General features: G+C 43.1%; 3 protein-coding genes and 1 non-coding gene across 13 annotated transcripts in view; 3 read left to right on the top strand and 1 right to left on the bottom strand.

Moving 5' to 3' along the window:
• The first annotated feature begins 1,402 nt into the window (after nucleotides 1-1,402).
• trnaw-cca (transfer RNA tryptophan (anticodon CCA)) lies at nucleotides 1,403-1,474 on the top strand. Its single transcript has one exon. It is a non-coding gene; the product is annotated as a tRNA-Trp (tRNA).
• A 280-nt stretch (nucleotides 1,475-1,754) lies between these two features.
• On the bottom strand, nucleotides 1,755-16,763 carry cul2 (cullin 2). Of its 2 annotated transcripts, none has more exons than XM_060045283.1 (21): nucleotides 16,552-16,763; nucleotides 14,844-14,984; nucleotides 14,097-14,199; nucleotides 13,667-13,761; nucleotides 12,809-12,914; nucleotides 12,083-12,165; nucleotides 11,645-11,741; nucleotides 10,841-10,951; nucleotides 9,330-9,492; nucleotides 8,852-8,976; nucleotides 8,507-8,614; nucleotides 8,069-8,128; nucleotides 7,763-7,891; nucleotides 7,390-7,476; nucleotides 6,377-6,529; nucleotides 6,158-6,235; nucleotides 5,959-6,025; nucleotides 4,689-4,891; nucleotides 4,191-4,292; nucleotides 3,965-4,081; nucleotides 1,755-2,679 (listed from the first exon to the last, which is right to left on the bottom strand). In XM_060045283.1, exons 2-21 carry the CDS (start codon nucleotides 14,960-14,962, stop codon nucleotides 2,548-2,550), a joined length of 2,238 nt encoding a protein of 745 aa, XP_059901266.1. In that variant the 5' UTR covers nucleotides 14,963-14,984; nucleotides 16,552-16,763; the 3' UTR covers nucleotides 1,755-2,547. The 2 variants fall into 2 exon arrangements, with proteins under 2 accessions (XP_059901266.1, XP_059901265.1); XM_060045282.1 differs by lacking the exon at nucleotides 16,552-16,763 and adding an exon at nucleotides 16,032-16,188.
• A 77-nt stretch (nucleotides 16,764-16,840) lies between these two features.
• LOC132452601 (cAMP-responsive element modulator-like) lies at nucleotides 16,841-23,044 on the top strand. 5 transcript variants are annotated; one of them, XM_060045284.1, is made up of 7 exons: nucleotides 16,841-17,204; nucleotides 17,300-17,328; nucleotides 17,467-17,621; nucleotides 17,817-18,005; nucleotides 20,668-20,812; nucleotides 21,634-21,669; nucleotides 22,088-23,044. In XM_060045284.1, the coding sequence occupies exons 1-7, from the start codon at nucleotides 17,154-17,156 to the stop codon at nucleotides 22,224-22,226; spliced, it is 744 nt and encodes a 247-aa protein (XP_059901267.1). In that variant the 5' UTR covers nucleotides 16,841-17,153; the 3' UTR covers nucleotides 22,227-23,044. The 5 variants fall into 5 exon arrangements, with proteins under 5 accessions (XP_059901267.1, XP_059901269.1, XP_059901268.1 ...); XM_060045286.1 differs by lacking the exon at nucleotides 21,634-21,669 and having other exon boundaries at nucleotides 16,851-17,204; XM_060045285.1 differs by having other exon boundaries at nucleotides 16,893-17,204; nucleotides 21,634-22,231.
• Nucleotides 23,045-26,501: 3,457 nt separating this feature from the next.
• The window catches only part of ccny (cyclin Y), a 35,457-nt gene continuing 34,396 nt past the window's right edge, over nucleotides 26,502-27,562 (top strand). The window contains exons 1-2 of one of the 5 annotated variants that reach the window (XM_060045866.1): nucleotides 26,502-26,865; nucleotides 26,948-27,196. In XM_060045866.1, coding sequence (XP_059901849.1) covers nucleotides 27,043-27,196 — 154 coding nt within the window. In that variant the 5' untranslated portion in view covers nucleotides 26,502-26,865; nucleotides 26,948-27,042. Of the gene's footprint in view, nucleotides 27,197-27,562 lie in introns of all 5 variants that reach the window. The other 4 variants (XM_060045864.1, XM_060045863.1, XM_060045865.1 and 1 more) reach the window with 4 other exon arrangements.

The following is a 27,562-nucleotide window of genomic DNA, read 5'->3' as shown; positions in this document are numbered from 1 at the left end:
TAATTGTGTAACATATTTGCATTCGACTTGTCGACCTGTATTTTCAGGAGAATGAAAAGTCCTTTGGCCGTTCTCGGCCAAACTACTTGGAACAAACTATGGAGTAATTGTCTCGGAATTGTTGGGTACATATCAGACAGTAAACTGCCACTCCAATCCAGAATAATGTACTCTGTTCACTCTTCCAACCCTGCTCCTAAGAAATGCGCCATATTGACGATACAGTGCAGATGCAGCTCTCGTGCTGAGGATCGCCTCGGGGACTGTGACAGAAAGCAGTGGTTCTTACCTTGGCGATAACCTTTTTATATCTCATAGCCGCTTGTTCGATAAGGCTATGCACTTTTATAGTCCCATTTCCGCAGGGGACGACCACACGAGTCCTCCCGAAACACACCGTCACTTTCATTCTTTCCTCCGGTGAGTGTGTGTTTCTCCTGTTACTTTGTAATTCCGACAAGAAAGCGCGAGGCATCCAAAGACACAAGAAAAAACATTCCCAAAAAGGTGAAGGCTGAAATATAATTCCCCGGAAAACCTTGTAGGAAGTTGAAGTGTTTTCCCAATGCCACCTGTTCGTTCACAGGGAGGAAAAAGTGCCGATTCGTCGCCTAGATCCTCGTGAGTTGTTTTTAGGTAGCGAGCAGCAGCACTGGCGGCTCGAGCGCGGAGCGGGGTGGCGTCTCTCTCTGCTCTCTGGTGACCGCGAGCAGCAGCAGCACTGTAGTCGAGTCACTCCAACTTATCATCGCCCGTGGAGAGTCGGGAGCGGCGCGCCTGTGTCTGGTTTTAACGCGTGTTTGAACCGATGGACGAAACGTAACGCGCACAACATGGTAATAACTAAAATAAATAAAATGCTGTTACATATAAACACAATAGGCTACGGATTAAACATTGGGACACTTTTCCAAGACACGTTTATAACCGTGCCTGTTGTGTTCCCCCAGTAGGCGTGTGTTTGTCTGGGTGGGTTAAATGCCGTACACAGTATAGGTAGAAACAGCCATGGTTAGAATAATCATTCGCTAATTACCGCCCTTTGTGATTGGCCTTTGATAGACCCGAAGTCGCGGCGGACACATTTTAACTGACGTTATTGCAGCAAAAAAAAAAGAAATGTAACTTTGCGAGACTAGGGTATCGAGGTAGCTATGACCCCAGGTAATAAAAGCATGATTAGATGGTGAGATATTATCCAAATTTGCTATAAATACTGCATGTCAATACTTTATTTTTCTTAAATATGAATGAAGATATTTTTCATTCTTAATTTTGGCTTATTAAACAATACAATTTGCCGATGCGATACGACTCGCTGATTCATGGCACTTTGTAAACCCATGCCGATTTTGGTCATTTATTAAATTCAATTTGAATTAAAAGCCGTGGTCTTAGCAAGGGCCTCGTGGCGCAACGGTAGCGCGTCTGACTCCAGATCAGAAGGTTGCGTGTTCAAATCACGTCGGGGTCAAATTTATCTTGACTTTCTATAGAATCTACCAAGTCTATCTCGTTTGATTTTACACAGCGTCGACAAGCGGTTGTCAGTGGAAGAGACCACAAACTCTAATTTAAACTAATTAACCCTATACTAAATGCTCATCTTTCGAGTTTAAAGCCAATACATTTACAATTTCAGTGGCCCGTCAGACCTTAGGCGGTATGAATACATTAATAAATTAAATAACAATCAACACATAAAAAAGAAATGGAGGCATTCAAGGTTTGAAAATGGAACAAATAAACAAATGTTTACATAAAAAACCCTGTGTTGTTTATTTATTTATTTGACAAGCAGCATAATCTCGTTTGTCACCTCATTTTTTCCTTTACATTTGAAAGAAGATACAATAGTCAGTATACCAGTTTTATTACAATATTTTTTCTATGTCTGGTACATTAAAAAAAGGAAACACACAACAACTGCAAAACGGAGGAGAAAAAAAAAGACGTTTTATGTGTCTAGTCACCACACAGCTCACTCTTTTCCCATTCCTCTCCAGATCGGTTTTTCTTTCATTTAGTTATTCGTATCCTGGTTAGGTCAATCTAATGTGTTTAATCAGCTCCTTTGCACAAGAAGCTGTTAGGCATTACTTTTTTTCGTCACTGACGCACGGTTTGCGTGGCACTGGTGATGTTGTAAACAGCATAAAAACAGACTGTGGGTGGAGGGGCCATGGCGCTAAATTATCGATGAAGGCGGTTGGGCTTGTGTCTGTTTGCTGCCTAACGTGAATCACTGAGACCCACCCTCTCTCTCTCTCTCTTGCTCTTTCCCCCACAACCGGCCAAGCCAGTGACGGAGAATCCAGTCCTGCTTTGGTCCCCTCCGTGGACAGCCAGAGTCAAAATCCATTGGATGAGGATGATGGCGATGATGCAATGATGATGAGGATGTCTTTTTGTGTTTTCTGAGTTCCTAGAGGATTATTTGAACCTTGCGTCCGCCGTCAGTGTGGATGGACGGTCTGGTAGGGGGGGGGGGGTGCTTCCCCGACCAGGCCTCTGTTCTGCGCGGTGTCGTTTTCTGTCTGTTTCAGTCTACGCCACGTAGCTGTACTCATCCGCCGACGTCTGACTCCTCTCGATGTACTGCTTGTCGATGAGCACCTCGATGCACTTCTTGATCATGCTGATGCTGGGGTTGAACCGGGCTTTGGACTGGTTGATGACCTGCCGAGACACGACCCGTGTTAGTTTTCGTATGTGGTCCCACTTGGGGTGAATCGGTTTAAAAGAGGCGTCAAAGGTTCAGTTAGTTTCACCGTTTTTTTGGTCGCAGTTTTTTCGATTCAGTTCTATTTTATATTTGCCCTTACCTTTAAATTGAGAATAAAAGATGAAAAACATTGCACAACAAAAGCCGTTATAAAGTGGAATGATCTTGACAATGTGCCTGACTCAGGCTTGTTGCACAACATGCCAGGTGAGGCCAGCCATGGCACCAGATCTAATGGGCATATCACAAATATACATGCACATATGCTGGTGGAGCAGGCGGGAGAGGGTAGATAACAACAAGTGGAACACAAGTGGAACCAACCAAAGAGCAAAACAAGGTGCAACAAAGACTGACAGTTACATAAGTATGGTGGTGAGGGAGACGAAACACGATCACCGTTTGCACGTTGACTAAACTTATATAAAACGGTTGTGGCATACCAGAGCGGTGCATGTATGGAGGTGTGTGAGTTAGTGTTTGTGAACCGGGGCCAACAGCTTCCAGCTAAACACCTCTTGAAGTGTAGGCATGCTCCGACCTGAGTCTCACAATGATCTGTCCCTGAGAGAGCGTGAGTGTGTCTTGAAAGTCTCTGCGTTTTTTTTTTATGTTAAGGTCCTTTCCGCAAAAAATCCTTTGTTGTAGCCAACCTCTGCGTGATTGCCAGGGCAAGTCTACCCTCAAGCAATCACAATTAAGTGCACCATGTGTATTTATGTCCACATTCCATCTGGGTTTCCCCACCTGTACACAGTGTCTACTCCCTCTGATGGGGCCCTGTTTGGTATGCTGGGGACATACTTGTTATTCCCAACAACATGAATTTTTGTTGTTGGGAATAACACTAACTTTCTAACTTCCCACACGTCTCTTCCTCGTTAAAATGACAGTGGTAAATCATGTTGGATTTTGGTTATAGGAACGTTGTAGTAGAGATCGACTATCAGGACACCAATATAATATGAACAATTAAGGATATTACCTCATTGGTTGTCAAGATCCACATTACCAACCATAAGATTCAGTAAATGATTTTTCAGTAAATGAAAGTCTATTTTTTGTTCAACACATTTTCATCATGTCAAACACAGAACACCATAACGGTTGAACTAAAAATGGATTATCATTATTGCACTTTTGCCGTTTTGCCCAGGTTTAGCATCCACTCTAGTGGGCAACGGTCTGTTTTATTGTGCGCGTGTCACACAAGGCTACACAATTGTAGCTCCCACCCACCTCCTGGATGAGGGCGTTGTGCCGGAGCACTTTGCGGGCCTTCATGATTCTCACAATGGCGGCTTGGAGGTACATCTTGCGGTCCTCGTCCACAGCACTCCGCGTCTGCTCCATCTCCTGCGAGGGGCAGAGAATAGAAGGGCTTGAGCCTCAGCACCAGGCATCACACCAACACGATCTCCACGGGTCATCACCAAGAACTGTGTGTCAGTGCGTTTCATCTCACCTGCGGTGTGTCCTTCTGCATCGACGTCGTGATCTTGAATTTTGTCCTTTTACTCGTGAAGCTCATATTTAGTGAAAACGTGGACTCTGGTTCGATGTCCTCCTGCAGGAAAGAGTTGAAGTGAATTAATATTCATCACCAGAAGGCTATTGTTATTGTCTCACAGTGCATGCAGTGGCAGCCTGGTTGACTTTACCCTACATCGTGCCAAATACCTCTTTAGATGTCAAACAATGTGACAGGTATTGCCTCAAAAACATAGGGTTGTGGCAACAGAATACAATTATAGCAGCAGTAGTCAACATCACTATATGCAACACCTAATATGCAAAAACAAAGGAGGTGTCCCGTTGAGTTGACACACACACACACACACACACACACACACACACACACACACACACACACACACACACACACACACACACACACACACACACACACACACACACACACACACACACACACACACACACACACACACACACACACACACACCTTCTCTGAGTCGTGGGTGAGCATTTTGACATCCAGCAGGGACTTGATGGTCTTCTGGAGCTCCTTCTCGTTCATCTTGGTGCCGTCCTGCAGCTCCTTGTAGCCCACCGTCAGGCTGCTGTTGAAGGCCAGCAGCACGGCCATCTGGTAGGTCGTCACCATGGCCACGTAGGGCTTGGACAGGTAGTTCATCTTCACCTCGCCTGCAGGCCACATAGGGAAAGATTATCAATCATTTTCACATTTTTACTTTATTTTCAGATTTCAATTTTGATTCGATTTTGTAACAAAAGGTGTTCGTGTATTTTGACACATTTTGCAATGCAATTTATATTGTTATTAGTTTCTTGATGGTTTCTGACGTCATCCCTCATTTGGGGAATTATAAAAATATATGCATATTCTGTGTTCTTGGCATCAGTTGCGGCACCTCACTTTAAATACGTTTGAATTGACCCTAACCAATGAAAGTAATCAGGAACAATAGCAAGAAGGAGCACTGGATATATTCCACTGTATATAAATGTTCATCAACACAATACTGCTGACGCACGGTATCCCTGTGTGAAAATAAACTCCCTCGACAGCCGTTTGTTTTATATGCGGTGAACAGATGGAAACATAAAAAAAAGACGCTACCAAGGCGACCCAAGAACCTGTTTGGGTGTCAGTGTCTGGAAAACTTATGTTTTCTCCATCACCCTATGTTAGCCTCAAATCCCACGGTGAGGTCGTGAACCAACTCACGACACGTTACCACCGCTTGGCCGTGCTAAACCTAACGGCTTGCGTGCCAAAGAGAGAAGACTGGTCGGCAGGCTAAACCACTGAGACACAGGACCGGGTATTCCTTTCACTCCAGGCCTCTAATTTCGGCAGGATTACGGCCTGAGCCTTTAATTGCCACGTGTGTGTGTGTGTGTGTGCAGGATGTTGGACAGGGGGTATTTTGTGATGGGCTGTGAACATCGCTGGTTGCACCATTAATGCCCTTGCGTGTTTAGTCCAAATTTTTAAATAAGCTTCTTAAGATGTTATTCTTCGGTCATGACTATTGTAATTTATCACCAGTGTGTATCTGTGTGTGTACGTGTGCGTTTGGGTGTATGTGTGCACGTACGTGTGTATGTGTGTACGTGACAGTAGGTGTATCTGTACATGTTGTGTGTCCATGTATGCGTGTGTGTGTACGTACGTGTGTGTACATAGTGGTGTATCTGTACATGTGTATGTGTACATGTGTGTGCGCGTGTATGTGAGTGTGTGTTACCTGTGCAAAGATAGTGCAGCCAGGTCAACTTCCTCCCGCTGAAGTGCTGATTATAGAACAACTCAAACTGTAAAGGAAGACAGAGGCAGACATGACATAGTGCAACAGAGCCCTTTTTCATAGACTCCCAGCAGGGCCTCAGCTCCCTGCCGCGGTCACCATGCCTGACTGGGTTTTTCTCTAGTAAGTGACAACTCACCATCTGTACACTCTTCTCTAGCTCTTGGGGGATGGCGAAGGTGGAGGAGGGGATATGTGTTAGGGGCCAGGCACCCGCCTGTAAAACACAAACACATACAAACGTCATGAAAAACAATGAAATAATCCCTGTACAATTCACCACTCCATCCCATCCATCTCATTTAGTATTGGCTGAAAAACACCGCAGGCCCAATGTGTGTGTGCTGTCCCTCCTCGCCTGTAATACGTAGATCTGGAAGCTGATGCCGAGGTCCACCACCGTCTCCTGGGTCTTGATGAAGTTGTTGAACTTGTTGTTGAGGTCGGCGCTGACGCTCATGTCCGTGTACATTCGGTGCAGTTTGCTGGTGAACTCGTAGCCACATGCTTGCTGCAACGTTAAAGAGTTTTACTTATCCCGCTGCTACACTAAGCACAAAAGCATCACCTCGTATAGCTTCGAGCTGTAAGGATACACTCCCACTCTAATTAGAGAGCTGCGACACAGAGCCAGTCTGACGCGCAGCGGACTGACGCACTATGCACAGCGAAATGCTAAATTAGGCCGGAGGTCAATTTTGATGCACGTCAACGCGGTCCTCCACACAAGAAACTTTGAATGAACACGCATTTGTGCGTGGGTTTTTCGTAGTAAGTACTTTTTACTTAGTCACCGGGTATAACCGTCGGCTCTGTTGTTGGCTGCTGGCTCCAGTTCCAGTAAAATCAGATTGGACATGAAAAGGAAAAAACTATAATATGATATAAACGTGATTCTGCAGTACGGGTCTGCGCCGGCTCAGATTCAGGCGGGGAAAGATGCTTTTATCATCTCCGAACATTTGGATATTCTATCGGAAATCCTCACAATTATCCAAAGCTTGAAACTATGTATTCGGGCCAGCTATAGTGGAAATAATAATTGACTTGTGTTATAACATTAGCATGATCCCAAAGATATCAATAGCTAAAACATTTGATAATCGCACTGAACCAACGTGTTGCCCCCCCGACACGCTCCGGCACCGCACTGCGGTGCCGAAGACGCGAATGGTAGAGCAGGCCAAAGAGCTATGCAGCGCAAGGCTACACTCTGTACGTCTCGTGGCGCTTTCGTGCTCAGTCAAGCTCCCGGATCGATGGGGTCATCAAGGTACAAAGGACAGAGGACAAATGACATGATTTGAGAGCTCGTGTTATAACAATGATATATAGTATTAGTTTTTTTTTGTCATTTTGAGGCATGCTTACCTTTAGTTTGTTGATCATGGCCTCTTCCGAATCCATCGACAACGACAGGCCGTGAATTAACCGTTTCGCTAGCATTCTGGCGTAAAACTGGAAATAATGTATGATTGCTTTTAGAAAATGACAGAACACCTGAAATGTGTAGCTGGCAGTGATCCAGGGAACAGGGCAACCCTTAATAAATCTAATTATAACAAAGTAGCATAGTATTACTACATCTCATTTGGCAATGTTGAGAGACACACTCAAGATTTGTTTGGTATTGGCTCCTATTCTGTCAGGAGTTCACCCTTTTGTATACCATCATCGCAATAAGCATAGTTTATTTTCAAATAACGAGATTGGCAGAGAGGGTTAGTGTCTAGTCGGGTGTCACCTTCTGAAAGACATCCTTGTCATCTATGTACTTGAAGACCGTGATGAAGCTGGTCAGCTTGTCTTCCACCTCGTTCTCAGTCATACCCTTGGCAGATTTCTTCAGCAGATTGTCACAGTATTTGGCCAGCTGCATGGGGAATGGAGATGAAACGGGGGTCACTGTGTGTGTGTGTGTGTGTGTGTGTGTGTGTGTGTGTGTGTGTGTGTGTGTGTGTGTGTGTGTGTGTGTGTGTGTGTGTGTGTGTGTGTGTGTGTGTGTGTGTGTGTGTGTGTGTGTGTGTGTGTGTGTGTGTGTCCCACTCACCAGTTCAGGAGCTTTGCAGATGGACTTGGGCTCTCTGTAGTTGACTACGGACGTCAGAGCCTGAGCAAAGGACAGAGGTTTTTACAATATACTCTTCAATCCAAACAAACAAATATTATCACTCAAAGGATTTTATAACTATATTAAACATGCATCATGTTACAGCTTCAGGTAAGACTTTTGTTAAAATATATTCTTATTAACTACTATAATTGTTTAGAGATAAAAATAAATGTTGTTGAATGTAGTCTGGGTGGAGTTGGTCTAAAACATATAAATAAATTCTGAAAAAAAAAGAAGAAAAGTACATAAAGTGACAAGAGTTCAGTTTCAGAATTATGACCAGCAAATCTAACTATACAGAACAGATAGATGGATGAGGAATAAGAGTCATCCAATCGCGACTAGCTAGCAGTCCCTCCTGTATATGATAAGTACCTTATCGAGAGCGCTCATGAAATGCTGGTCTCCATTCAGAACCGTGTTAATGAGCTGGACAAATTTACTGTGAACCTCCAGAACGGACTCCACAAACTGGGTGGGCATCTGTTGAAGCAGAGGCAAGGGTCAGACAATGGAGACTGGGATGGAGTATACAGACTGGTCGTTAGACACATTGACTTTGCACTAAAATAGGGCAGATAAGTCACTCCAACAGACAGCAGGAGGCATTTTACTGTGCAAATACAGAAAAATGTTTCACATGCATGCGCTCTCAAGACGACACACACACACACGCACACGCACACGCACACACACACGCACGCACGCGCGCCGCATTACATTTTCCTGAGAGAGGTTACTGGTTGCCCGGAGGCCCTCGTTGTGGATGTGGACCTGTAGTTCCTGGATCATGTGAGGTAAACCGTTGGCGACAGCCCGCAACAGGGTGTACTTGTTGGCCATGTCTGGAGGGTCAGAAGAAGAAAAGAAGACACACGCACATATGTTGAAGATCATATAAGCATATCAACAACAATAACATATTGCTGGGGTTCACTTCTCCTTTACATACCCAATACTGGACTGAAAAAAAAACTGTAACCAAGCTCTCGCTTTGTTTATCAAGTCAATGGTAACTACAATAAAACCTCCATCAGCAAGCCACTGGTGGAGACCCAGGCTGACGGTTTCACTACAAGCGATGCATCACAGCCTTGAGCATGTCATAAGTCGGTAGGCGAAAATGTAAGCGGCACCGGATCTGGAATAAACAACCCCCAAATTAGCCGCAGCGGGGGTCCGTGGCCGCGGCGCGTACCTTCTCTCCTCTCCTGCCGGATGATGTTCTGACACTCGCCGTGCAGGAACTGCAGGTGGTCGGCCACCATCCTCTGCTGGCACTCGTGGAGGACTTTGGCATAGGAGCTGGGGTGGAGGTACTTCCGACACCGCACCTCCTCGTCTTTCAACCGTCCCAAGACCTGCAGGGCGCCATGAGGGGAGTGAGGGGGGGAGGGGGGGGAGCAGAGGAGTGGTGTGGGGAGTCAAAGGAGGACAGGGAAGTGGAGGTCAGTGAGGTTCATGGGAATGGGGTTATTTTGGGGAAAATACACTGATTGTGTTGACAGTTGCAGCAGTCAAACTTGTTCTAGAAGCAAAATGAACTCTATACTAGAATTAACTATTCTCCAATTCTTAACAAGAGTCTGCTTAGTCAAATCACCATAGTCAGTTTAATTTGGCTCGGCAACACCAAAGCCCAAGTGATTGAACTGTAACCAAAGTATTACCAAAGAAATGACGTGTGTGAGAATATTAGGGGTGTAACAGTCCACATTCCAAAACTACCATGCCGCACTGGTTAACGTGGTTTGGTGGGTAACACCCAAGCTATTCAGGATGAACTGAGATATGGTAGGGCAGCAGAAAATGAGATGCCGGTATTGAGCATCCTTTTTCATCTCACTTAGATGGGTGACAGGAAATCACTAAAGGCTTGGTGTATTTTTAGCCAAAGATTTGCAGCCATATTCCGCAGTTGGAACATGCCAGATTTAAATACTTTGTTCAGATTACTGCACTTGAAAGTGGCTTATTTCAAGCTCATAGAACCAACCATGTAGGTGTGGGCTATTCAGTCAGTAAATGAATGCAGGAGCCGAATATTGTGTGTAGACACGTTTCATTGTGGTTTAATTGAATCAGCCTTATGTATATTCATTAGGCTTTTGTTTCCACTGTACTGAAGCCTATATTTTAGTAATCACACATACCTAATTCAATGAATAATTAAAAGAATGCCTATTCTTAGTCCGTTGTGTATTTTGCATTTGAATGTGAATGAAACCTGTGCTAGTATTTTGAGGAGAATATCATTAAAAAAAGAAAGACAATGTACTTTTTTTGTAACATTAAATGCATGAGCATCTACTAGACATGTAACCATATGTTAAGGTTGTGGGTGTTGATGAAATGAATTCTGATTCTAATCAAAACAGTGTGGAATAAAGCACTGTTCCTCAACCGGGCCTGAGTGGAGCGTAAGGGCAAAGCCCTGCACTGGGGCCTGCTGGCTCTTATCTGATGCTGCTGTTGTACATCAATTCATCATCGTAATCTGATTGTTGGAACACATCTGCAGCACACACGGGGGTGGAGGGTGTGGGTGGGTTTAGCAGAGGTTCTGATCTCGCTCTTAGCAGTTTAGCGGTATGGCTAATACACAAGATTAACCTATAATGTTGGCCGATTGACAGGAGCGACATAAACAATCCCTGGCTGTGTAATCCCCTGCCTGATAAGAGCGTGGGCACACACACACTCACACACCTTTTCCATATACTGTGAGCAGTTGGACTCCTGCAGTAGATTGGATGCCTCCTGTTTGTAATACTCGCCCGTTTTCGTCAGGAACGGCCCCTCAAAGATCTCCTGATAAAACTGGAGAATGCGAGAAGGAGGTTAATCCCACACGTCTTGAAAGGCAAGTGGAGGCACAATGTACAAACAAAGCCAGAATTTGAGTCATAAACACGCACACTGTCGTACAGAAACAGCACTGCAGTAAATATAATTGTGTATCATACAGCATTGACTTGTAAAAATGTAAAGCACAAATACCAAAAGTACGTTAAAAACATTTCATAAACAGTAAATCCAAAGATTTGATGGTGAAACATTCATCCCATCATAAATGTAAAGCATCAAAACCTACGACACGATACACCTGCGCTACTAGCCATCAACAGTTTCTCCTCACGTGGTCATTTAGTAGAGTGCAAGTGGCCGAAAATCTCAGGAGTACAGGATGTAGTGCATCAGGAAGCTACGCTCCATTAGGAGGGCGGTGAACAAAGGAAGGGACATCTGAGAGCAGCCGTCTAGAAGACATTAAAGCCTGTGCTTTTCTCCTCGCTACAATGTTCTCTAGCTAGACCTCATCTTCAGTTTCTCCCTTAGTTTGATTCACCCAGTTAAAAAAAAAAAAAAAGTCAGTTTCATTCCAACAAAAACGAATTAACAACAAGGTCTCAAATTTCACAAAGTGTCAGATCAATGTAAATTATGGCTGAATAAACACATGTCCATGTATCTTGTAACAGCAGCCAATGGCAGAGGCGGTGGACAGCTCACCTTAAGTGGAAACTTCTTCTTGTATTGTTCAACATGAACAAAGGAGTTGATAACCCCGTGGATCACCTTCTGGTTGGGGTCCTCACCACATCGGTCACTGCAACAACATTAAGACAAATATAAGGCTGGGTCCTACCACAGGACTGGGCCACTTGGAGTTGTAGACTACAAGACAGGGGCACAGGCCGCATTGGAGCAGGTCATTGATTGGTTCACTTAGAATTAAAAATGCCTGGCCACGTTTCAAGCAAAAGCTCTAATTTATGCACCAGTGCGCCGGCCAACTCATCATGGGCAGCAGAACAGAAGCATGATGGAGTATGTCTTTGAACTCTCTCCGATAATTGATAACTAATCACTCTAATTCATCATGACATACAATGGTTCTTGGGGGGAAATACAAGTTGTCAGTAAAAGCATGGTGCTGAAGGAACTGACTTTTTGATTTCATTTAAAAGCATCCGGATAAGGACCGCCTGCAGTGGCTCGATCATCAGTTTCCGCCACATGTCCAGCGCCAGCTGTGAACACAAGCAAAGAGAGGTATCGTCACCAGGGATGCAAGAAATCAACCACAATTTTATTCAAACACACAGATCAAATCTCTGCGAGTGCTCATGTACGACTTTGTAGGCGCTTTTTTAATTATGGGCAAAAAAGCTCCACTAGGTCTGCACTTATTTACCCGTATTTCATCTGTGATTCATTCAGGCTATGTGCGTCACACCCACACCGGAGCAAAACTGGCTTCATAGTTCACCTGAATTACCTAAATGTGTTAGAGCTAGTGGGATACACATCTAAACAGAGATGTTATTGTTGTATCCATTGGGGACTGTTTAAAAAGTAAGATCCATCCAGTTGACGTGTGTTTTAGTTGGGATATTGTTTAGGCCAGGGTATCTTGTAATTCGCCTACTGTTAAGAAATATTGACCAAATGAAGCATTGCAGACTATAACTGAGATCAATGAATTGGGCTATAAGTCTATGGCTAAGTGTAGCATATCTTTATAGAGAGTGGGCTTTAATGGAAGCATTAATGGACTAAGTGACTGAACCTAACGATGGCATCTTTGCCCCAATTTGTCTTGCGCAAGATAGTTTGGGTCACTTGATTGGCTCCAGTAATCAGCAAATGTTCATGTATATCGAGAGTCCGTACCTCTCCGATCTCCATGAGGGGCTCATTCATGTCTGCTCCTCCGTAGCCATACTGCAAGTCTGCCTCCGTCAGTTTGTTCTTCTTGATGAACTGAGTGTTGAGATACCTGAACAAGAAAAGAATAGAGGGGTGGTGTTTTGGAAGGGCGGAGATTAACCCAGCTGTTGTAATAGCGCTTCGATGACATCAGAGTGACAAAGCCCAAAGCCTTTGGGCACCACTTCGGCATTTGGTCCAGCATTTCACACCAGAAGGTCATTGCGCTACGAGTACGCCCTCTTGTCAAACAATGCACTGAAAGACATAGATGAAAAGCCTTCTCACCGTTTTAGGCTGCAGTCAATGAGCTCCCTGTGTGCTGCGGAGTATGTCTCATCTGGACATGGGTAAAATCTTCCTAGCCTGTGTCTTCTACTTCTAGTCATTGTTGCCCCCTCCCACCCCCACCCCCACCCCCCACAGACACATACACTGCTTAACACCTGCTAAGGTGTTGGGCGGCTAAGGCAGCATGGCGTTGATGGCAAGGAGATACGAGTTAGTGGTCTTGTCAGAATTTTTTGTCAATCACAAAGGCATGTGTGCAGACATGTCCAAGGTGGATTATAGATCAGACATCACTCATAGGCGGTATTGATGTAAAGATACTAATAATGAATCAGGAAAATAGCAGTTTGTGCAATCCTGGCTTGTGATATCAACATATAGCATTACTGAGTGAATATAACATTCTGCTCTTTTAATTGGAGGTGGCTAGGTTTTTGTGGTCATCCACAGATTTAGAGAAGATATCCCTGCTCCATTTTTTGGTGACTTTGAAAAGAAGCAACATCTGAATGTAGGGATCAGTAATATCACCTGTACAAGCAGTCCATGTAGTCAGCCCCCTTGCTGTACTCCTCCCAGTATCTGTGGTACATGATCAAAACCTTCTCCTCCGAATCCAGGACTTTCTGTAACACACAGACACACACAGTGATACTTCATCATTTGAACGAGATGCCATTTCAAATATGCTGCAAAGTAGGGATTTTTTTTAGGGGAGAAAAAATCATCAATACAATTAGGAAGTGCCATTTGGTTTACCAATGCTGGATTGATTTGCAGAGCAACTATATTGATCATGAAATTGATTATCAGGAAGGTTTAAAGAGGAACCCACTGTTTGTTGACTTATTACAGTGTTGTAACTATCACGTAATATGATTGTATTAGCAATAGGAAATCAATTGATGCATGCAGAGCATTGCTGTGTGTACATGACTGGTTAGCAGGCTCAATGCTTTACCTTGTAGAGTTGTCTGACATGGTTCTCAAGAAACACCTTGGTCTCTGTGTACAATCTTTCCCCAAGTGGCTCTGGATATGCCACACAGAGGGCATATATATCACTGGTGTGGGTGTTAAGAATAAACGGTGACAAAAAATACTCAAATGTGTGTGTTAGAGTTAATTGACACAATAGAATAGCTTTGAATATGGAAATGTTAGACTGTAAAATGTACATAGGCACGATATACCCAAACAGGGTGCCAAATGAAAATCTACCACCAGCCAATGGCGGATACACTTGACAATCTGTTTTGAAAATTCTGTGTTAGATATTATATAAATGCTTGGCAATATAAAAATAGTGTTTGTCATGTAGAATTACTTTTCTGGATAGATAATTCTGAAAGTAATTTTGGACCCGGTACCTCTTAAAGAATACATTAATCAAATATGCATGTTGTTGATGCAAAAGTCTGCCTTCAAGTTGATAGGTATCGATGATGCATACAGTGTAAATCATTCACTAGTTCAGTATTGATGTTTTTATTCCAAGGGGGTAAGTAAAGAAAAAGAAAAAGAATAGCCTAAGAAACATCCCAACAGATTTGGTAGGGAATCAAATGCCCCAGTGACCTTTTGATAATGACAACCACTCCACCTTTTGAGCTACATAACCCAATTTAGCAAGTCATAATGCAGGTGCAACAACATCTAAATAGCTTTCAGCCTTGTGTTTTTAAATCTAGGGCTTTGCAAAGGATACGAGAACCTGTCATTCCATGTGGCCCTCTCCACATAATCAAGCATCACGACTGCCTTGATTGTCGTCAGTAGTTTGTTCCATGTCTCATCAAAATCCACCACCCTCGGCTTCAAGGACATTGTATGGTTTCTCCTTGTAGGCCTGCCAGGAAAAGAATACACTGAATCAGCAGGCAGAAAAACAGGACATTGAAAGAGAAAGTCCCTTCCTATCAGTTAATTTGTGTTTATGATTCAATGTAACTGTGCCACTGTAATGTAGCCATGATGGCAAGCCATTTGAATAAAATCATTTGTCCTTTATATAGGCCCATGTTGTGGTGAGAAAATGTCTATGGCTGGGTTCACATGACAACATTCAAAATATCAAAGTATGAAGTAGGTTTCGTACGCACAGACACTACCGCATATGTAGTGGTCAAATTAACTAGGAAGCCAAAGACACCGTGTGGTCAAGTTCATCCATTATCACCAACATAGTACAACACCTACATACATAGTAAATTTCGTAACCATAACACATCAATAAACCTATAACAAAACAGAAAACGAGAACGATTTTTTAACACACACACACACACACACACACACACACACACACACACACACACACACACACACACACACACACACACACACACACACACACACACACACACACACACACACACACACACACCCCCACCCACACACAATGATGTTATATATGAATGTGAACTAGGCCCGCTGTTCCATCTTGGTATTAAACCCAGTTGACTTGACGTTTGAAAACATTGCAATCCCGCATTGCATTCATGTATGGCATTATGGTAACCAGACATCAATCTTAAATAGTGAAATGTACAGGTATGTCAATGAACGATCTATTTAAAAAGCTATAACAGCCAGTTATGAAAATGTTGAGTTACAAGCTAGCGAAATACCATTCCAAAAATAGGAAGGATCGCTAACAAGGCTATCTAGCATTAAGCTAACACGCTACTTCTTCTTGCTAAACGCCATAGAGTTTCCCTTGCAGTTTTGCAGCCAGTGGCTAGTTGCTAGCAAGAACTCGCCTAGCTAACATTAGCAAATGGGCTTCTTCTTTGGCATTTTAACTATAATGCTCTGACAACACAGTAACCCGTGGTATCATTGTCAACAAATCAAAGTTAACGAGGTCAAATGTTGAGTGTTGAATGTCACATACCTCAAAACACTTATTACTTGTTACAAAACTCAAGTTTCACCGCTGTCACAGAATTGATATCTCCCACTTACAGGTCTTCCATTACGCTACCTCTAGGAATTAACCATCAGATCAGCTGGAGGGGTGTTTTGGCAATCGGTGCCTGTATACTTGTATTAAATATAAGATTTGGTTTCATAAATATAAACAAAATTACGAAAATTGAATCTAATAATTCGTTGTTATAAACAAAAATAATCCAATCTAGACTTACTCATCCTTTAGAACAGCATACATTTGACCACAACCCTCTCTTTCAATGGTATCGTCTCACCTACGGCATCCTCTTAGGACATTACTTTTTATTTCGCGTACCGGTTATCAACATAATGTTGTATACATACAATTTAGAAAACATATTCTAAAATCAAAAGGGCATGCACCCTTTTTATCCTTTTTATCCGAGAATTCATTTTTACTGTACTTCAACAGCTTGTTGGTAACACTTCGCCATAAATCACAGTAACGTTAGTGTACATACGGTGCGGAACTGCAATCAGAATTCGTTGACAGGCTCGATCATTTTTGGACTAATACAACCCTTCACGTGCGTGCCCCTCCAATAAAACCGTTGCACTTCCCTTCGAACCCTCGTCTTAAATTATTCACGGTTCAGTTTCATACTTTTATTCGTCACATTTGATTACGGTTATCTTGCTCACAACGCGTCACCATTTGACGTAAGTGACTACAACCCAACAGCAGTTGCTAACGCATTTGTTGTTGTTGCTGATGTGCTTCGAATATTTGCTGTTATGCTTCAAATACATAGTAGGTAAAGTTATACGTTAGGTCAAAGCTTAAACTCACTCTAACGAACTGCTTTTCAAACTTTACGGTAGCAAACTAATTATTGACAGATTAATAAATGACACGGTATTTGGCATTAGACTGAAATATACATGGCCAGGAGAGGGAGCCGCAACTACAGTTTTCATGATCTATTTTGTAAGCAGAGGTTAGAAGTTAAAAACGTATAATTTTGCCAATCTGGTACTACTACCCAGTGAACCCTAGTTAACGTCAGGTGAATAACGACAGTAGGCTGTTATTCGCCAAGAGACGAAAGTTGTTCTTCAGGACATGGAGCAGGCTGAATTGAGGCAGATCCGCACTTCACATGAATGCCTACAGGTACATGAATACCACTAACGTTAGTTAAGATGTGGCATTTATATTCTGTTACAATATACCTTGAATAACTTAACCTGATATATCTTTCCTAAAAGAGAGAGCATCTTCCAAAGCGACCCTACAGGTAATGGCAGTAGAGTATAGTTGCAGTACAGTATAAAGGCCAACTGTGCAGTATGCTACAATTTAATAATATTACTCATCATCAACATTAATTTCTGCGAATGTAACGTTGGCTTATAAAAATACTTTATCTGCTCAGGAGGAATCAAACCCAGTGTACACCATCGTCAACTCTACCACCTCCACCCCAAACACTTTTTCCTGAATTGTTGAAAGTAAAAAAAGAAGTGGCAGCTCACCCTGGTAAGCCAAACGATGCCCCAGTAGTGCTGCCTACTAAACATACTCAATACAGTAAGTATCATAGACCAAGGAAACATACTTAAAACAATGTTATGACTGATCATATTTATTAATTGGCTAAGAAGGTTTTCTGTATCATCCCGTAGATGTAAGCCATTGCACATTTCCCAGCACAATAATTAGACTCTAAAGCACACCAATAATTATAATAAATGCACAATGTATCTTCTTTAATCTTTCACTTAGCATCGACTTCAGGAGCTTCCATCAAGGGCCATCCATTGGCCGTGAACATGACCAGTTATCCCCCTCTGAGCAAACCCAGCCCTGCAGGACTAAAGCCTCCACCCAATAGGCCTGTTATTCTTCACAGCGGGAAGACTGGAGATGGTTATCAGCAATTCTATCTGCAGACAAACAGTACAATATATCCAGGTAAAACAAGAACCGCTAACTTGCATTTTAAAGTTCACACAGATTTTTTGATATGGATGTCGTTTTGGACAATTTGACTATACTTTTTTAAGTGCAAATGTGGTTTCCATGATATCAAATTGTCCATTCTACAGGGTAGAAATAACGAATTTGTTTAGAGGAGTCACTTTTAGCTTCACTTGTCCATAAATGGTAAAAGGAGAAGATACCTTAGAGATCTAAAAAAAGCTGTGGATGATGTCATGATGTTCTCAAACGAGCTCATGTTGCTCGCCTGCTAATGATCCAATAGGGGGAGCTGTAGGACTCGATATGAACCCTGGTATATCTACCCTACAATCTCTTTGGCATCTACTTATCCTTGTTGTCGGAATAAATTAATTGACAATGATTGCCACTATCTTTCTGTATCGCTTTCTGGCACATTTTTGAATAACTGGATTGCGTTCATCTTTTGAATCTTTTCCCTTGTGTCCAAAAAACTGTCTTTCTATTTTTATTACGGCAATTTTCACTTGACTGTATGAAGAGTGAAACAAAACACAAAGTTTTGAGATTATAAGATTTGAAAAACATTTTACCGACATTTTTACTAGTTCATTTACTATGAAAACACGAATTAAATTATTTTCTGTGACGCAATTTACTCAAAACTTCCCTCAGTGGAAGCCTTCTCTTTTGAATGTGCTTAAGAAGGCCAGCGATATTCAATACAGCAACAGGCGTTTGCTATGTACTAAACTCTAGCGAGGGAAGAAAAAAAGAATGGAAGAATCCTTTCCCCAGAAGAAAGACAATAAAACAGCAGAGCTCCTGTCTTACTGCGATGGGAGAGGGAGGGAGGGGGGGGGGGGGGGGGCTGCACTGAGGAAACCGTGCTGTTGACATCAGGAGGCCAGTGATGTCATGGTGATGTCAATGCCTCTAATTGTAAATTGCGCACAGAGCCTAGTTGCTGAGTGTGGTAACATTTCAGTCATAGAGAGACCCTGAAGGGGAGAGTTAGGCTGTGCTCTGAACACTAAAAGGAGTAGAATATGGCTGTGACAGGGGACGACACAGAAACAGGTATGTTTTCTTTCTTCTTGCTGTTAGCGAATTCTGAAGGACTATATGGCTGACTTGGATGGATTTGTCATTGAGAAGTTAGAACTTTGAATACCATGATTGTTGACAGGAGGTCTTTGACAAATGTAGCTTTGATGCTCAACCCAGAATGCAGAGGAACAAACCTTGATTATGTGAATTTGAGTTTAGCTTTTTAGTATTTAAGTTAATGTTTAGTTTCTATCTATATTTTGCTGAGGATGTTTCTTAGAACCACAGCTATGTAGGGAGGTCTATTAATAACGTTATATCTCTGGGTAACATGGGTTTTAGATCTGGCTGGTCGGAAATCGCAGTTCAAAATTACAATACTACTTGATGAATTCTAACGCTTGTTGCTGTGTGCAACAAGCTGGACATGCTTGAAAACATTTCTACCTCACTCTCTCTCTTCACTTGCAGTTTCTATCTCTCTTCACTTGCAGTTTCTCTCTCTCACTCCCTCTCTCTCTCTGACTCGCTACCTCTTGCTCTTCCCCCTCCCTCCCTCCCTCTCCCCACTCTCTGTGTGCTGTCTTTCTCCTTCCCTCCTGCTCTCTCCCTTCTGGGCTCTCCCTCTCTCTCTGCTTCCCTCCCTCCTGCTCTCTCCCTTCTGGGCTCTCCCTCTCTCTCTGCTTCCCTCCCTCCTGCTCTCTCCCTTCTGGGCTCTCCCTCTGCCTCCCTCCCTCCTGCTCCCTCCCTTCTGTGCTATCCCTCTCTCTCTCTTCCTTCCTCCCTCCTGCTCTCTCCCTTCTGTGCTCCCTCCATCTCCCTCGCCTCTCTCCTTCTCTGACTGTCTCTCTTCCACCCACTCTCGCCCACTCAAAGCACATAGCAGCAGTGGCTGACGTCACTGCTTTTTCCTGGAACCAGACCCCCAGCAGTGAGAATGTAAATGCTATCTAGTGGCTGTGATGCACATTGACGTCAGTGGCCGGTCATGCTGTGATTATAGGCAGTTCCTCTTGTGACGACAGTGTGTTGCAGGATTAATCATCCTCTTGTTACGACACAGGCAGAGCGACTAGTTTCCGTTATCACGGCGAAAGTGCGTTGATAAGAAGGAGACGTAGATAACAGCAGCACCCGATATCTGTGTATCTGTGACGTACGTGTGTGTGTTTGTGTGTGTGTGTGTGGTTCTGTGTGTGTGTGTGTGTGTGTGTGTGTGTTATGTGGTCTTTATGCGTTATACGATTTGCTTAACAACTTCTCTCTCTCTCTCTCTCTCTCTCTCTCTCTCTAAATGTTATATTTATCTGAGGTTAATAGATGATTAGAAAATACAGGAAAAATAAAGTTGAAAGTGAAAATGGTTCGACGGTGAACTATCCGTCCTTCGGTCCTAACTAGTCTTAACTGTAAGATAAACGCAACAAACAGAATCAAGCCGACCCTGAATTTATATATGTATTATATATAATAATATATTATAACAAAGTAAAATACAGTGTTCGCAAGGTAAAGCATTAAAAAACAATGTTTGGCCTATATGTATGGACAGGTTGAGAGAAACAACCATGGCAGGGTTTCTCTTAAGCTCTGACTGCTCGTCTGCTTGACTGTGTTCCCCCAGCTGCCACAGGGGACATGTCAGCCTACCAGCTGCACACCCAGGCCTCCAGCCTGCCCCAGGGGGTGGGGATGGCCCACCTCCACGGACCCCAGAAACCCCCTGAGGTGATCACCCAAAAGAGGGAGCTCCGCCTCATGAAGAACAGGTGAGAAGGACCACTGAGCAAGACCACCACCATGTAGCTCCACCCTACCCCTCCCCCTCCCCCCTACCCCTCCACCCATGGAATGCTACTTTCCACTTCACTCTTCCATTCCCGCTCAATCACTCACCTGTCTTTTATTGCTTGGCTCTGCTCACTGTGTAACTAACAGCACTTTAACGACAAAAGCGAGATAGATGACGTGCAACTTGCAACTCTGGCAAAATCATTTTTATTTTCAACCGTGTAATTGTTCTCCGTTAGAAGCTGCCCCGTCAAACATCTGTTATTGCCTGGGAGGTTGTGTCATGCTGTAAGTGTGCAGTCGTAACGAGTTGTGCTGGGTTTGGCTATTGTATTCCTGCTTTTTCAGTATCTTTTTCTGTGCAACTCAAACTCACATTGATGAACCATAGCAGCTTACTATTTCACTTTGACACTAATCCATATGAATCACAATGCTAACAATGCGTAGTAGAAACATCTCAGTCGCGTGAGATGTTTCTACTTTGATCGATCCTAGCTGGACTTGTTCCTGTTTCCGCTTGGAAACAGCCTTCCATTTCATTGTAGACACCGTGAATGAAGCCACGCGTGCTAGAGGTTTTACTATGTCCTGTCAGCGCCGTTATCCTCCCTGAAGTCAGGCTTCATAATCATCTGCTTCGTCGAAGGCTCCTACGCCAAGGCCGGGAGCCAAAGCACCACTTTGCTTTTATCTTTGAGCTCTGCTGTAAAGAAAACGGTGCGCTCGAGCGGAGGCTTCTTGCTGTTTGGTCGTTTCACATCCAGACTGATGTTGCTGTTGTTGTCGTTGCTCCCAGGGAAGCTGCTCGGGAATGTCGCCGTAAGAAGAAAGAGTATGTGAAATGCCTCGAGAACCGTGTGGCCGTGCTTGAGAACCAAAACAAGACTCTGATCGAGGAGCTAAGGGCCCTCAAAGACATCTACCGACACAAAGCCGAGTGATGCGTGGGATGACTAAGAGGGGACCGGGGAATGCGTACGGATTACCGGCAGTGTGGGTTGCGTCTTTGGGAATCTACCGTTGTTTTGGACACCGACACAAAAGCACACACACACACGCTCTTACAGGTGCACACATAAAAATGGACAAACACAAAAACACATTTATTACGTTTAGTTCATAGATTACCCAATCACGTCCCATGGGTCGTTCGTGTCCAGCAGCGAAGCAGGTGGATTTGTTTTCTCTTCAGGTAGGCGCTTATTATGGCCAGTGAGTGTCAACAGGCGCTTGTGTCCCCCGTTGCTTAGGGAGGCAGCCAAAGCCTGCAGGCAGAGGAAGAAGAGCTACATGAGCTGCCTGGAGGCTTCAGTTGCCAGGCTGGAGGAAGAGAACAAGAAGCTGAGGGCCAGGCTGCAATGTTTCCAGAACACCTACAGCCTACAGTGAGAAAGGTCTGATGGCGGACATCCCCACAGCCCCCTAAAAAAGATTTCACAGATATTTTTTTCCAATTGCTGTCATGATCAAGCCACAGTTTGGCCACATTCATTCCTCTGTGATCCCTTCATAGATAGGCTTCAAGGGGAAAAGAAAGCCATTACTTCAATGGGATTTCTGTTTTATTGTGCAGTTTGTTCTTGGCCAATGCAATGCATGATTTCAATTTGATCAGGGAACATTAGGCAATCAGAAGCAAATATCATAATGGAATCAGAGCCTTTAGGCCCCCCCACTAAGCTAGATGCACCACACATTACCAAACAGCCTGGCATTCAAGCCACCGCCACACTTCACGTTTGGAATTATTATTGATGAGAATATTTGCTATTGGTCCTTTGCTATAGATATCTGTTGAACAAATTGGCTAGTAGCACACATTGTTTACATGAAAAGTGCCATCGTTATTGAATGTATATGGTTTCAAAAAGCACAGATTATTAACATTGATGATTCACGTTTGTTATGCTATTACTAAATGCTTCTGCAATTTTTTATGCACTTACTGTAAAGTTGTGTTTGTGACTTTATTAATTTGATTTGACTTAAGTTAAACTAATAGGAATGTATTGTTCAGCCATATTGTTCCGATTTAGATCAGTTATTATTAATATTCTTAGTAACCTAACTTTTCTATCGATTTGTAAAAACTATGCTACATTGTTCATTTTATTGTTTAAAAAAAATGCATAGTATTTTTGGTTCTGTACAGTGCTTGTTTTTAGTGAAAAGCTTTCATATATTTGTAATAAATGTTTTCAAGTGTCCACTTTTTTTGTGACATCACAACAATTATTTATGCCTTAAGAACAACCCAAAACATGAAAATAGTAGTTTTAAGATGAGCGAGGGAACAGCAAGGCCTGATGATGTTGTGACACCAAATCATAGTGTTACTGTATCTAAGACCCATGATAACAGCATTGTGTGGCCTTGTGGTTGGACTGTACACTCTGAGACACACACACACACACACACACACACACACACACACACACACACACACACACACACAAGCAAATGGTTCTGAAACAAATCCCCCAGTCTGTGATATTATGTCAACCTTTTTTGGTCACTAGCTACATGCTTGTTAGTAAAGTTTGGATCGAGAAGGAAAGTGGTGTAGTGCGAAGAAGAAGAAGAAGAACACAGATAATTGTATCTGGAATTAATCAGCAAAGAAATTATCAAAAGGTGTTATACTAAGTTATGGAGCTTGTTCAAATGGCTCCCAGATTATGACGTGCTTCCACTTTGATTATGCCCTCACTGTGGACAGTGAAGGCTGATAACAATAAAGCAAATGTTTTCTAATTTGACCTATTCAGTCGGAAAGATTTTTGTTTGCCGGTGACATGTTCCTCTCAAACAGATATGGCTGATATTAGACATAAAGCCATAAATAATTGGTATTGGTTTGATTAATTCTTACCCACAAATCCCTTATAATGGAAAATTCGGTTTTATTATAGTCCACTAAAGTATTTGATTGAAATTCAAGTCAATATTGGGATATGAAAGGGAATCCTTTTAAACAATAGGGCACATTCAATTGACTGCATCTTTATCAAGAGTGCAATGTACACTGCAGGGAATTTTGCAGAGGATTTGAAGACAAACCACATCATAGGCTATTCAGCTATGCTGAATGTAGGATATGTAATAATAATAATAATACATTTAATTTAGAGGCGCCTTTCAAAACACCCAAGGTCACCTTACAGAGCATATAGTCATCATACAATTTTTTAAAAAACAAGACATTGTGGAAAAAGATAAATAAATAAATAAATAAACATAAGCAATAAGAAATAAATAAAACAAAAACAGGACAAAACTAAAAAACAATCAAAACAGTGATCAGTTAGACGTTGTGTGCGAGTTTGAACAGGTGAGTTTTGAGTTGTGACTTGAAGGTTGTAATGGTGTCTGACTGTTTTATGTGTGGGGGGAGGGAGTTCCAGAGCCTGGGTGCTGAACAGCTGAATGACCGGGCACCCATTGAAGTGAGTCGTGATGTGGGGATACATAGTAGTCCAGCAGAGGTTGAGCGGAGGGAGCGGGAGGGAGTGTATTCTTGGAGGAGGTCGCAGAGATAACTGGGGGCTAGGTTGTGGAGAGCTTTGTAGGTGAGGAGTAGGGTTTTGTATTGGATGCGGTAGTGTACTGGGAGCCAGTGAAGTTGAATGAGGACAGGGGTGATGTGGTCAGATGATTTGGTGCGGGTGATGATCCGGGCGGCTGAGTTCTGAATGATCTGCAGTCTGTTGATGAGTTTGGTGGGGAGTCCGGTGAGGAGGGCGTTGCAGTAGTCTATGCGTGATGTGACAAATGAGTGAACTAGGATTTCAGTGCTGGATTGGGTCAGTGATGGGCGGAGTCTGGCAATGTTGCGGAGGTGGAAGAATGCAGTCCGGGTGATGTTGTGAATATGGGGTGCGAATGAGAGGGTGTTGTCCAGGATGACGCCGAGGCTCTTGACTTTGGAGGAGAAGGGTACTGGGAATCCATCGATAATTATGAGTGGAGCTGGGGTGTGTTGTGATTTAGTGAGGGTGGATTTGGATCCGATGAGCAGGGCCTCGGTCTTGTTTCCATTGAGTTTCAGGAAGTTCCTGCTCAACCAGCTCCGGATCTCTTCCAGGCACGTGATGAGGGAAGTGGGGGGGATGGCAGCGGTGGGTTTGGTGGAGATGTAGACCTGTGTGTCGTCAGCGTAGCAGTGAAAATGGACCCCATGGTGACGGAGGAGTGTGCCCAGCGGGAGGAGGTAAGTGTTGAAGAGGAGTGGACCCAAGACTGACCCCTGGGGGACACCCAGTGAGACACCTGAACACCCGGACTTGTGGTTGCTTAGTTGAACAAATTGTTGACGGCCGGTGAGGTAGGATGTAAACCAGGAGAGTGCAGCACCAGTGATCCCAATACCAGCTAGGCGGTCCAGGAGCAGAGGGTGGGAGATGGTGTCGAATGCTGCGCTGAGATCGAGGAGGATGAGAATGAATGAATGTAGCCCATAGTTGTTTCTTTAGAAGTGAAGTTAAAAAATGAATTATGAATTAGAATCATGGATTATAACAAACATTGTCTGTTTGATATTGAGACTCTGTACAAACTGTGTGAGTTGCTGTTCTGGTATGAATGAATAAAAGATAGTGTGTCGTCACAAATAGGGCTGTATGCAGAAAAACGAGAAAGAGACATATTTTACAACGTTTTGACATGCATGCAATCCTAACACAAATTCATTATCGTTCCCAAAATTATAGAACCTCAACAAAAAATATTGAATATCTTAATGTGTGCTGCTAACATGTGAACACTTAATTAGACGATTTAATCAAATGTAAAAGCCGCATTGGTGGGTTTTCTCAGTATAATACTGAGTTGGATGACTCTACCTAGTGGACACTAAATGAATTACAGTGCATCGTTTTCGTGTCGTTTATTCAAATGTATGGCAATATAAAGGAAGCCGCTAAATTTAAATATCAATAAGTAGGCTAGTTTTTGTCGAATGAGATCCTTAATTATATTGTGCATTCCTAATTGCAGGACGTTAACCCTGCCAGCAGGCTACACTGTTACACAACTCCTGCAACTTCGTCTGACCGTCTTGCCAAACAGTGTTTCATACAACCAACAACGTTTGCAAAAGTTTGTACATTATTATGGAGAAAAAATATTAAAGATAGGTCTACTTAAAAATGCATGAAACAAATAATATGTTATTTTCACTATGACAGGGCACCGTCTCAAAAATAAGTAGATAGTGGACTACACTATGCAGTATGCTATAAACTAGCAATAAACTAAGGAATACGATATGATTTTATATCATACTTAATCATATGACTTATATTAGTATTACATGTAGCCTACTGTCCCCAAAGAAGTATTAACAACATCATTGGATATCGCATCATCAATTGACATAATAATAATCATAATAATAATAATAATCATATCCGAGTGGTTTTATTTTGTGAATAATGAAATATGCTGCTGATAACGCGTAAGGGTGACAGGTCTATAATATATCAGATAATAAAATATTGTGGCTAGCACTAAGGGAAAAACCGGGGTACCATCACAAAGAAATGTATATAACTTTACAGTACAACTGGTTCGATTAAAGTCTCTCATCCACCGGTTCGATTAAAGTCTCTCATCCACCGGTATCAACAGATTTATATTTTATCTTCAACACGTTTGTCACTTGTTCCCGCCCCCTTGAACCGGAACCTTTCCCAGCTCACGGCGACAGCGCTGCTTGTTTGTTGCAGCGGATGTAGCCCACTGTAGAGACAACAAACGCTACGCTCCTAGTCCGGAGAAACGCCTCGTTCGAAGAGCCGAAGTGCGGGGATTATGAGTACATCTGGATGCCCCTCTGGAGGAAGACGACAGTCCTGAAGCTGTCGCCTGGTTTATATGGTGTGGACTGCGGTCAACAAGGAGATTTGGCAAAGGGAGGGGTGCGCTGCTTATTCTGCCGTACCACTACTTGCCTGCCCACCTCTTTACTTTCCTAAATGGCTCCCATGTATAATGTCTATCGTTTGACCCCGTGGAATGACGTGTAACGGTCAGTTTCTTGCATATAATTAGTTTGATTCTGACTTGCTTCCTTTGGGCAATCGCGTTAACGCCCCGGTTGGTCTTTTCAGTTTCTGTCGTGGTTGTAGTTGGCAGGAGGCGGACCTGAATAAAGTATCCGTGTGGTGCATATTGACTTGGAAGACCCACAGCTGAACGCTACACCATGGGGAATACTACCTCCTGTTGTGTTTCATCGAGCCCCAAACACCGGAGAAATAACCACTCGCGGCTGGAACCCTACCGGCCAGAGGCGGAGCTCAGCAGGGAGGATACCGCCTGCAACCTGCAGCACATCAGTGATAGAGATTATATCGACGGTAAGACGAAGCACCCTTCCATCACTCGCATCCCACATGGCTTGCAATAAGGAGAATGACAGCACTAGATATCCATGCAAACTCCAACGTGGGTATAGGTAACTGCAAAGAACATATTATTTTGATTTCCGTATGTCATTTAAATGTAATACATTGGAATAAAGCTTATATAAATTATAGTAGGTGCAATTCAAAAATAAAAATGCGGTCAGTCAGTTCTTTATAGATGACATAATTCTTGACGCAATTTGTCAATACTTCCTATAGCATTGTGGTGCCTTGATACCGACCATACGTTCTGCACTGTGTTGACATGTCACTACAGTCCTTGAGCAATTAACAATTATTGCAATACTCAGTGGGTAT

Source organism: Gadus macrocephalus, chromosome 23, assembly GCF_031168955.1.
Source record: "Gadus macrocephalus chromosome 23, ASM3116895v1".
NCBI lineage: Eukaryota > Metazoa > Chordata > Actinopteri > Gadiformes > Gadidae > Gadus > Gadus macrocephalus.
This window is presented reverse-complemented; position numbering and strand designations above follow the sequence as displayed.